Genomic DNA, 12,672 nt, shown 5'->3' on the forward strand with positions numbered 1-12,672 from the left:
ATAGTACACTTGCTATTTTACCGATCAAGTTTTTGGCGCCGTTGTCGGGGACTGCCAAAGTATAAGTTGAATAATAATTCAATTGAAATTTTGTTGCTCTGCTACCAAAATTTTATTTCTCTGTACTATTGTTTCTTTTTATAAATTCTAATAATTGTCTAATCTTTGTATGCGAGGTAAGGCCTCAGCTGAATTTCTTTTTAACACAGAACCAGAAAGATTATTGCGCGCAAGACGCCGAACAGCTAGACTGGAACTATCAGAAGCAACCCCATTGTTTCCGGGTTTGAAAAAGAAGAAGTTGTTTCAGTTTGTTCGGAAGACTCCGAAACCGTATCTGAAATGATGGCTGAAGCTCTACCTCCCATGGAAAGACTTCTGGGTGACTATGGATGTGCAAATGCTCCGACTGGAAGGTTAACAATTGTAAACCAATCGGTGAATGTTGATCATTTTCAGCTACACCCTTCAACGATTCGTCAACTCGAAAGGAGACCGTTTTCCGGAAAAATCAATGAAGATGCCAACAAGCATTTACAAAGACTTATGACCATGACGACATCGTTGAAAATTGAGGGACACTTAGAGGAAGCTAAAAAGTTGGTGATGTTTCCGTTTACTCTATCGGAAGATGCCGAAGAATGGTTTTACTCTTTACTCGCGGGAAGCATTACAGCTTGGAAACAAATGGAGACAACATTTTTGAATGAGTACTTCCCTGCTTCTGTGTATATCCGTAAGAGATATGATATTGTCAATTTCAAACAGAAGGAAGGAGAGTCACTTGGAGACGCTTACAAGAGGTTCAAGCGATTGTTGGTTGCATGTCCTACTCATAACATGGATGCAACTGAACAGATGCAAAATTTTATGAATGGCCTTCGAATGAAGACTAAGCAACTCATAGACACGGATGTCGGTAGCTCGACAAATTTTACAATAGCCACTGGAATAAAGAAAATCATCGAAGCCATTGCAGCAAATGAGCATATGGAGCTCTATGACCACAGTGTGAGTCAACCTGAAGGTATCATTGATCTCAAGCTAGCAAATCAAGTTATGAAGATGGAAGACCAAATAACAACTGAAGTAGAGCGAAGAATCAAGAAAATGGCTCTTGACACTCAAACGGTGGCACAAGTTCAACCGGTTCAACCTATTCAAGCGGTTAGTTGTAAAATCTGTAGGGGGGGGGGGGCTCACTTCGCCATGCATTGTGTGGCAACTACACAACAGGTAGAAGAGATTAATTTTCTGAAGCAGAACAACCCTTACTCCAATACATATAATCCTGGATGGAAAAATCATCCAAATTTCTCCTGGAAGGACCAGCAAGGAAATGTGCAAAAGCAAGCGCCCAATCAATATCAAAGCCAACCACAACAACAATATCGACCACAACAACAACAACCATACCAGCATCAGTTTCACCAACCCCAACAACAATTTCAACAACAGGCACCAAGGAAAGCAGATTGGGAAATTGCCATTGAAAAAATGGCGGCTCAAAGCTCCCAATTTCATGAGGTGACTAGAAGTAATCTAAGAAACACTGGTGCTTCGATAAAAAATCTAGAAGTGAAAATGAGTCAGATTGCTCAACAACTCGCGGGTTCTCAAACACCGGGTGCATTACCGAGTACTACAGTTACAAATCCATGAGAGCATAACAATGTGAGTGTCGTAACCACAAGGAGTGGTAAATCGAAAGAAGTCCCTAAGAAATATGATGACCAAGAACACCAATTGCTTGAAGTTGAGTTGGAAATAAAAGAAAATGAGGTTGTGAGTGAAGAGGTGGTAGTGCCTAAACTGATGGTTAAAGAAAAAGTTAGTGAATCAAAGTCGGTTGTCAAACTCCCTTTCCCCACAAGAAATAAGAAGAAAGAGCAACATGAGAAGAACTTCGAGAAATTCTTGGAGATGTTCAAAAAGCTTGAGATTAACATTCTGTTCTTGGAGGCACATGAACAAATGCCCACTTATGCCAAATTTATGAAGGATATTATTTCAAAAAAGAGGAGCACCGCCACTGACCCTATTGTACTAAGCGAAACTTGTAGTGCAATTTTGCAGGGTATGAAGTTTCCAATGAAGCAGAAAGATCGAGGCTCGGTAACTATCCCTTGCACTATCGGGGATAGATCTTTCAAAAAGGCCCTTATAGACTTCAGGGCAAGTGTGAGTCTCATGCCGTTATCCATTTACAAGAGGTTGGAGATAGGAAAAGTGAAAGATACCAGAATGACAGTTAAATTTGCTGACCACTCGATGAAGAGACCCTATGGAGTAGTGGAAGATGTTCTTGTGAAGATTGATAAGTTTTATTTTCGGTGGACTTTGTCATCCTAGAAATGTCGGAAGATGAAGAGATACCGCTCATTCTTGGTAGACCATTTTTAGAGACAAGAAGATGTTTGATAGATATAGAAGAGGGCACCATGACTCTAAAAGTTTACGATGAAGAGTTGAAAATTGATGTGCGTAACACCATGGGATACAAAGATGATGTGGCCACCAGTCAACACATAGAGGTGATTGATCAAGTGGTTCTGCAAGAAAAACCTTTAGGTGAACCAAAATTGCCCTTGGAGAGAGTTCCAAGTCTATCAATTTCTAAAGACACTCAAGAAGCTGATGAAAAGGAGAGGGAAGTGTTAGCTATGATGGAAACACAACCAACCTTTAAGGGATCCCGATCATTCCGATGGGAAAACTTGAGGGAACCTCAGCTTGAGGAAAAGAAAGATGAGACCAAGAAAGTATTTGAGCTGAAACAACTGCCTGAAAATATCAAGTACGTTTTTCTAGATTCTGAAAGGAGATGCCCGACTATTATAAGCTCTAATCTAGAAGTTTCCCAAGAAGACAAGCTAGTCAAGGTTCTGAAGAAGCACAAAAGTGCAATGGGATGGGCGATAGAAGACTTGAAGGGGATTAGCCCTACGGTATGTATGCATAAAATTCTCATGGAGGATGGCCATAAACCAGTGGTGCAACCCCAAAGAAGACTAAATCCCGCAATGAAGGAAGTGGTTAGGAAAAAGGTTGTTAAACTATTAGATGCTGGGTTAATTTATCCCATATCTGATAGCTCTTGGGTGAGTCCTGTTCATGTGGTTCCAAAGAAAGGAGGAACTACCATGATAAAGAATGAGAAAAATGAGTTGCTCCCTACAAGGGCAGTCACGGGGTGGCGTGTTTCCATCGACTATAGAAGGTTGAATTTGGCGAAAAGAAAGGATCACTTTCCTTTACCATTCATCGATCAGATTTTGGAAAGGTTGGCTGGTCATGACTACTATTGTTTCCTTGATGGCTACTCTGGATATAATCAGATAGCGGTTGCACCAGAAGGTCAAGAGAAGACAACTTTTACTTGCCCATATGGTATTTTTGCTTACAGAAGAATGCCATTCGGGTTATGTAATGCACCAGCCACATTTCAAAGATGCATGACTTCCATTTTTGCTTATATGCTCGAATAACATATGGAGGTCTTCATGGATGACTTTCGTTATTTGGTTTCTCTTTTGATAATTGTTTGACTAACCTTTCCCTTGTCTTAGAAAGATGCCAACAGATTAACTTGATTCTCAACTAGGAGAAGTGCCACTTCATGGTGCGAGAAGGCATAGTCTTGGGTCACAAAATTTCCCACAAAGGAATAGAAGTGGACCAAGCCAAGATCGAGGTAATAGCAAAGCTACCCCCTCCTATAAACGAAAAAGGTATAAGGAGTTTCTTAAGGCATGCGGGTTTCTACCGCAGGTTCATAAGAGACTTTTCTAAAATAGCTAAACCTTTAATTACCTGGTTGGTTAAGGACAAGGCTTTCATTTTTGATAAAGAGTGTTTCGTTGCATTTGAAACTATAAAAAATAAATTGGTGACGGCACCAATTGTCATTGCCCTAGATTGGTCTCTACCTTTTGAGATCATGTGTGATGCGAGTGACATTGCAGTGGGAGCAGTTCTTGGGCAACGTAGAGATAAACTGTTGCATGTCATATATTATGCTACTCAGGTTTTGAACCCTGCACAGATGAACTATGCGACTACCGAGAAGGAGTTGCTATCGGTGGTCTATGCCTTCGATAAATTCAGGCAATATCTGTTGGGTTCTAGAGTCATTGTTTATACTGACCATGCTGCTTTAAAGTGTTTATTTGCTAAGCAAGACTCTAAGCCAAGACTATTGAGATGGATCTTACTCCTTCAAGAGTTTGATGTGGAAATTCGTGACGAAAGAGGGTGTGAAAATATTGTGGCCGATCACCTCTCTCGGATGTCCCCTACAGAGGAGAATGAGGAAAAGTGTCCAATAAAGGATGAGTTTGCTGACGAACACATCCTTGATGTTATTGGAATGCCATGGTTCACAGACTACGCGGACTATCTAGTAGGCGGGGTGATCCCTAGCGAATTTGACTCTAACAAAAAGAAAAAGTTTGTGCATGATTGCAGGTTTTACTTGTGGGATGACCCATTCTTGTACAAGAAAGGAGTAGACAGGTTGGTTAGAAGATGTGTTCCCGAAGAAGAACAAAGAGATGTCCTGAAAGCATGCCATGACTCTGACCATGGTGGACACTTTAGTGGTGATAGAACTGCAGCCAAAGGCCTCTAGTCAGGTTTATACTGGCCTACACTTTTCAAATATGCTCAACAATTGATCAAAGAGTGCGATAAGTGTCAAAGGATAGGAAACATCTTGAAAAGAAATCAGATGCCTCAAAACCCCATGTTGGAAGTTGAACTCTTTGATGTTTGGGGTATTGACTTTATGGGACCATTTCCCCCTTCATTCGGAAAGAACTATATCCTGGTGGTAGTGGATTATGTATCCAAGTGGGTAGAAGCAGTTGCTCTACCAACGAATGATGCAAAAGTGGTAATCAAGATTCTAAAGGAGAACATATTTGTCAGGTTTGGAATGCCAAGAGCTCTAATAAGTGATGAGGGAATTCATTTCTTAAATCACCTAATGGAGAAGCTACTCTTGAAGTATAATGTAAAACATCGTATAGCCACTCCGTACGACCCGCAAACAAGTGGTCAAGTTGAAGTGTCGAATAGGCAGCTGAAACAAATTCTGGAGAAGACGATTAACTCATCTCGCAAAGATTGGGCAAGTAAGCTTGATGATGCGCTTTGGGCATACCGAACTGCTTTCAAAACACCGATTGGCATGTCTCCTTATTAATTGGTATATGGTAAGGCATGTCACTTACCCTTATAACTTGAACACAAAGCTTTGTGGGCTTCAAAATTCCTAAATTTGGATCTTTCGAAAGTGGGAGAGTCCCGAATCCTTCAACTCCATGAGTTAGAAGAATTTTGGAACCGAGCATACGAAAATGCCAAAATCTACAAAGATCAAACAAAAAAGTGGCATGATAGAAGGATCCAAAGGAAGGAATTTTGGGAAGGACAAATGGTGCTATTGTTTAATTCGAGGATGAAGTTGTTCTCGGGAAAACTGAGATCGAAATGGTCGGGACCGTTTATGGTACACAAGGTATATCCCCATGGGGCAATTGAAATAAAAAATCCATCCAATGGGGACATTTTTAAAGTGAATGGCCAAAGGTTGAAGCCTTACAATATGGAGTAAGAAGTTGGTCAAATTGATGTTGTTCATCTTGTCTGATAAGATGAACAACCGTCGAGCCAGGCGACTTTAAACGAAGCGCTACGTGGGAGGCAACCCACGCTTTTGTGTCTAATTATTTTCTTTGTTTTGCTGTGTGTTATTGACTTGTAGGTTTGAACAATGTTTACTAGAGGAGCCAAAAGTTGGTGTGCAAAAAGTCTCTGGAAAATTCGTGCAAAAAGATAAGTTTGGGGTGGTGAGCCTTAGAAAAAATTGAAAAAGGGCAAGTGCAACAAAAAGAAAAAAAAGAAGTGTGTAGAAACATCCACTTCTACCGAAAGAAAAAAGAGAGAAAAGAAATGAAAAATAGAAATGAGGCATAAGCACTTGCCTAAGTCAAAGACTCATGCATCAATGTGATACTCAAAAGAAAAATTGAGCGAAAAAGAGTTAAGTTGGACAACACCCCATAACATAATTTGTGCACAAAGAAAAGCACCATCATGAATGCCGAGTTTTAAACCTTTGTCATCCATTTTCTTGTCTATCCCCACCGTACCTAAGCCCCGTTACAACCGAAAGACCTCTAAAAGTGTGTGAATTTGGTTTGTGTATGTAGCGGGGTATTCGTTACCATTAGAGATATTGACTAAATCCAAGGTAAACCATACAATTCGAGTCGCCACCGCACTTCTATTTATCCTAAGGAATGGTTAGAAAGCGAACAAAAACCTAAAATTTTTATCGAATCAAAAACTAGTAAAAATGTCAGAGATCGGGGTAAGGGGGTTGGTTATGCAATGGGAAGGTTTTAAGCACCCAAAACATCCTCGGTACTCCTAGGGAGCCCTTTTCACATTTGTTGTAAGGTTGGTATTTTATGAAAATTTGTTTGTGCAAACATGATTGAAGAGATGAGAAGAGAATATACAAGTTAATTACAATTTGTGTTTGGATGGATAAACCCATTGCCTACGTACCATCTTGAAAAAGATTAGGATCAAAACCTCGTAGTTCGGGGTAAAAATCTCAAAAATGAGTTGGTGAATTGATTGGTCCAAAAGCCTTAAGGTCTTTTGTTATCCAAGGGAGAAAACTCAACCTAAAACCACAAATCCACCATGTGAGGATAGCTCCAACATGCTAGTGAGGGGGTTAACCCTATAATAAGCATGGAAGACTCATTGTCCATCACTAAGGATATAAGTGAGTATTATATCTACCTCAAGGATAACTCAAACCTAATAGCTAAAGGTTATGAAAAGTTTGATTAAGAGAGTGGCCATTGAAACCACAAAAAGAGTATTTGAATGAGTGGTATTTACCAATGAAAAGTATTTTCAAAAATATGGTCAAAGTTGAGTTAAAAGTTCAATTCAAAATAAGTGTTATGAAAAGGAAGTTTGAAAATCAAAAGCATAAGGCTTAGGTTTCTAATGTTTGAAAACAAATGTTAAATGTTTGCACACAAGTTTTGGCTAGGGTTAGAGTGGAGGGAAGAAGAAGAATGGCTAAGTCCTAATCATACAAGAGATGAGGGATAAGAAATAAGACCACAAATGGAGCTCAAGCAATCAATATAATCAAACAAGCTCTTAGAAGATCCTCAATGTCTCTTGTATCTTTCACTTTTGATGAACATGGCAATGATTCTTCAATTTAAGCTCTCATAGGATCCCCTAACACAAAAGCACACACATCAAAGAGTTTTATGAAGCAAATCAAGAATGGACAAGAGTGAGTTTAGAAATTTGGTCCTTCTAATCCATCTTCAACATTAAGGTCCTTTTTACTCCATTTTTTGCATAGGGAAATCCTAGAAACTAAGTCCATTTGTCCATTTCTTTGCATTTGGTCCACAATAATCAAAACAAAACACAAGCACAATAATATATACACAATTATGTGCTCAAGTGAGCAAAAGGCAAAGTGCATTAACATAAACATGTGCTCAAGTGAGCAAAGGATAAAAGCAAATGAATAATATGTACAAGAATGGTAAATTGCATAAAAGTAAAGTGCAAGAATTAAATGTTAATGGTTAATGGTTAGTGTCAATCGTTAATGTGCCATAAGGCAAATTTAGCGCTATGTTAAGCAATCGTAATTGGACTTATGTAGAAGTCACAACTATCTGAGACCGGTCAATAATAATGTAGGCAACAACACAAGTTAGAGGTCTTGATTAGTGAATCAAACTCCAGCAACTTGCCATGCCAAAAAGAAGATGAGAAATGATCTTGTATTGATTTAGGTCCTTTGCATGATTTAGGAAGTAATCTATCCTTAATGCAAAGCCATTCACTTGATCTATGATCAAGATGAATTAGATTTGAATCAAGGAAGATTAAACCTCCATGTATCAATGCTAACCACCAATCTTTAACTCATTGATCAAAAAGAAGAAAGAAGAAGAAGAAGAAAAATTAAAGTGCATTAAATGAAATGAATGAGATAATCATCAAGCCATGACCAAAGATAGAGAAGATCAATGTCAAATAATAGAAAACAGAAGCAAAATGAGAATTAGAAGTCAAGAAACAAATAAAATATTTTTGGCATTTTTAATATTTAAAATAAAAGTTGAATTAAAATAATAAAGAAAGGTCAAACTTCAAATTCACTTCAAATCAACTTTGAAAAGTCCAAATGAATTATCCCAAGTCAACAAGGTCAAACAAGGTTTTGACAAAAAATTTCAGCATTTTTAAAAGTCAGAAACTACTTTAAATCAATTAAAAATGCATAAAAATAACCTAATTGAACTAAAATCTCAAATAAATCTCAAATCAATTAATAAATTGATGAGAATATTTTTCATAGATCTATCATCATTCAAACAAGTTGGAAAAATATTTTTATATTTTTTGAATATCAAAAACTATTAAAAATGAATTAAAAATGACCAGAAAAGAGGAAATTACTAAAAAATATCAAATGATAAAATAAAAAATATTAAAAATTATTTTTAGAAAGCAGAAATTAAATGGAGAAGAATGAAATTGGTCCCATAATTTTTGGACCAATAATGATAGAGATATGAATTTTAGAAATAAAATGGAATTAAAAGAAATAAAATAAAATAAAATCAGAAATTAGAAAATGTGGAAAAACACGGAGCGTTGGATGATAGCTCATTAAATGAGCTGGCAGATCATGTGGACTACATGTGCACATCCACCATGCGCTTCAGTCAAATGAATCACACGTAGCCAAATAAAAAGTCATAACATTAGGTGGATGAGATTAGATCTGGAAAAAGCAATGGACGGTCCTGATATGATTTGGAGACCTGACGGTGGCCAGCGCCACTGTTTTCTCCGGCCAACTTCCGACCAAACCAAAATTTGCAGAAATTAAAACATCAACCAAAACGCACGATCCAGGTACCATTCGAAAGCTGGGGTGATCTACATCACCCCTGTGCCACTCAATTCCATTATAGATCTCTAGATTGAAAGAAATCAGAGGTGGAAATTCTGTGGTGTTCAATTGAACTTAATGATTTTCAAAAATTGAAAGCATAGCAATGTTGCCTCTATGCATAGGACTTCAGATCACACAAGAACAAAGCAAATAGAGCAATATACAAGCTGGTTCGAAGCAAATAACAGTTGAAGTAAACCTTTGAATTGTAAGGATTTGAGTCAAGATCTTTGGATTCTTTTGCAAACAGTTAGCACTATGGATCAAGAGGAGAAGGTTTAGGAACTTTGAGATCTGAAGATTGATCAATGAAATCAAAATTTAGATCTGAAAAATTGGAAGAGAAATGAAATAGTTCCTTTAGTGACGGTTGAGTTTTGAGTTCAGCAGTAATTGGGGTGCCTTAAGGTTGAAGAAATGAGAGGCCAAGGCATTGTATTTATAGCTGATCAAGGCTGAGTTGCATGATCAACTCATGTGCATGGATGGAAAGGGCCTCCATGCATGGGCCTATACAGGCGCATCGAGGGCCCAATTCCACTTGGAATTGCAAGCTTATGCCAAAGGGAATGAGAATGGAAGTGCAAATTGGACTGTATGAGCTCCTGCATGGCAATTGAAATGATTTTCACAAAATGCACTATTTCATTGAAGCCTTCGAAAATGCCATGTCCAAAATTAAAATGCAACCTTATGAGTAATGGTTGGAAAGCTTATTGCATAAGGAACAAATGTTATGTTGATCAAAACTCCATTTGGGCCTTGGAAATTAGTGAAAATTGAACTTGAAGTGTAGGGTGCAAAACATGAATATGTGAAATTTTCAACATTGGCCAATGTTCAAGCCCTTTTGTCTCAATGATGCAAGCTCCAAAGGGAAAAATCTTCAACATGAAAGTTGTATATATTTTCAAGGCAAAAAATTTGGACTTAAAATTTTCATCATTTGGATTTTTGATGAAGAACTTATGGCCACTTGAAGTTTGACTTTTTCACATTTCAATGCATTTGGTCCAAAGTGACCTATAATGTTTTGCATTATCACATGTATTTCTTTTGAGATTTCTCAAGTCCAAAACTCATATCTTGATGAATTGATGATTGAGGGTACTCAAATAAGTTCAAATATGCATGAAATGATGAATTAAGGAACTTCCCTTGATTGTATTTGACCATGGGTTGAGGTTGCTTAATGAGCAAGGCATAGTTGATGGACAGATGAATTAGGGTTTCCTTGGGAAACAAACCTCAAACCCTTTGATTTGCTTTGATAAAAAATGATGAATTGAGACACTTGGGAGGCATATTTTATGGATGAGAGCTTTGGGAACCATTTCCATGCTTGCTTTCATCTTCTCTTGGCCACATCAATGCACATAGGATCTCCTAGAAGCTTTAGACCTTGTGACTGCTCAAGCTACAAACAAGAGATGTTAGTGACATATTTTTGTGCTTTTGGTTAGTGAATCAAATGAGAAAAGCAATAATATACAATTAAAGTATGCTTGGTGATCTCAAACCAACTCTCAAAATATCTTACCCAGAGGTAAGGAGCCAAAATGCTTATGATCCTTGAGGCAATGCCAATGCAATGTTATGATGCCATGAGGGATCTTAGGGCCAAAATTGGGGTCTTACAGATGCCCCTATTTAAGGTCATTCTAGCCGGAGAAGTGAAGGTTAAAATCTTTGCCTCGACGAGGTAGAATGGGCTTAAATAATAACAAAGAGACGAATTTTGGTCCCTAAGAGACCTCATGATGCAAATGTATGTATGCAAAAGGTAATACTCTGTGGGGATATGTGTCCACAAAGAAGAAAAGAAATCTGGAGAAATTGACAATCCATATGAGTAATACACTCCATGGGACAGAGACTCTGGGGACTCTAACAGGGATAAGAAAGGGAAAAATGTGTGAGCAGGTCACGACTTAGAACTTGCTGAGAGATACGAGCGGAATTCCATGAGAATAAATCAATGGAAGGACTCGAGCTGACTCAAAGGTGCATGTATCAGGGAATAAGCCAATACAACAAAACTATCCTTAAAGGATACTTCGGATGAAAAATCCGGACTCATCTACCAGACAATCCACTAAGGGACTTTGTTGAGGAATGTCCAAACAAGACTCATCTGAGGAAACAACAGGATGAGGTATTACCGGTTACTGGGTAATAAGCTCAAGGAGACATGTGGTCGAAGCACCGATATAAGGGTGAGAGAATAACACACTCAGGGAGAATGAATATCTAAGACCGGTATGAGGGTGAGAGATATCAAACATCTAAAATCATCTGAGGAAAACCTAAAAAGGTATATTTCAACTCAGGAAAACTGACTCCACAGGGGACAAAAGTCATAATAGGGAGCAGAGAGGAAGGAACACCAGGGATATCGGTTACTGGGCATATATTAGGTGACCAACCAAAGCGTGAATTGGGGAATATTTCCAAGACACTCATCATCCAAAAGGAGGGATGACAAGAAAACTCGATTACAGGATGGACATTCGATTCCGCAAAGGGGATACGAATCTTACTCGACTGGGGAAAAGCAAAAGACTTAGACCAAAGAGCCTATGAGATATATTATCTATTACCGTCAGAACATAGATAACATACTCGCATGGAAGATTATCCACAACCGGTTACTGGGTTAATAAAGGTTAAATCGACCGAAAGAAAAGGCATCGGGATACCAACTACTAGGTATACAATGTTGACCAATCAAAGGGAGAAACGATCATTGCCGGCAAAAGGCAGATGAACGATGACTCGTCGGGGATACATTGACAAAGGCAATGATCCGGGAGATATATCACCGATTAATGGGAGATATACTCAAAAGGTGAAGGAATATCAATATCGAATATTGGATAAAGATAACAGTCAAGGAGGGGATTACATCTACCAATATCAGGTACAAAACCACAGAAGAGTAACCGTCATCGGTTAGGATGAACAAAATAAGGTTAAATCTGCAAAGGGATAAAATAGGGTTTACAACTACCTATATAAGGGTAGAAAACCATAGACTCCACCGGGGAAAAAATGGATAATTACTAGTTACTGAGCAATCATTCATTTAAACCTCGGGGAAGCGCAAGGAAAACTCAAGAAGCCGATCTAGGATCAAACTAGAGAGGCGCGATGAAACAAGACTCATCCCTATAAGGATATAACTCAGGGGGAACTCATCCCAATATATGTGTTGGGAGGAAACAAAAACAACCATCATCCACGAGGACATAACTCAGTGGGGAATATGGAAGGAAGGATAAACACTTTCTGCTTATGGGGCTGACTCTACATGGGGAGATCAGACACAAACATCTGCTTGGGGAAATATGTATCACCGACTAGTAGGGAATAATAAACAAAGGTATTTATGGCAATTAATGTAACATGAATATTTTGAATGTTAAAATTATATGCGTATATGCGTGGTTTATGTATGATGAATGCTGACAAAACAGACATATCTAACACAAACATGTCTAATGAATGATGAACAAACATCTGGTACTACATCTCGCGAGAGAAAGCCAGGCCCACTGGAGAACATCTAATCTGCTGGGGACCAGAGATACCAGGAAACAAAGATTTCTGCAGGGGAACGAGCATCAGTCATTCTAGCTGGGGACAGGAGC

At 38.4% G+C, this 12,672-nt stretch overlaps 2 protein-coding genes across 2 annotated transcripts; both read left to right on the plus strand.

The window, feature by feature from the left end:
- Positions 1–345: 345 nt before the first annotated feature.
- LOC127094715 (uncharacterized) lies at positions 346–1,662 on the plus strand. Its single transcript, XM_051033509.1, has 2 exons — positions 346–726; positions 859–1,662. Exons 1-2 carry the CDS (start codon positions 346–348, stop codon positions 1,660–1,662), a joined length of 1,185 nt encoding a protein of 394 aa, XP_050889466.1.
- Positions 1,663–1,815: 153 nt separating this feature from the next.
- On the plus strand, positions 1,816–2,352 carry LOC127094716 (uncharacterized). The gene has a single exon (XM_051033511.1). The coding sequence runs from the start codon at positions 1,816–1,818 to the stop codon at positions 2,350–2,352; it is 537 nt and encodes a 178-aa protein (XP_050889468.1).
- The last annotated feature ends 10,320 nt before the right edge of the window (positions 2,353–12,672 follow it).

This window comes from Lathyrus oleraceus, chromosome 6, assembly GCF_024323335.1.
Source record: "Lathyrus oleraceus cultivar Zhongwan6 chromosome 6, CAAS_Psat_ZW6_1.0, whole genome shotgun sequence".
Classification (NCBI taxonomy): domain Eukaryota; kingdom Viridiplantae; phylum Streptophyta; class Magnoliopsida; order Fabales; family Fabaceae; genus Lathyrus; species Lathyrus oleraceus.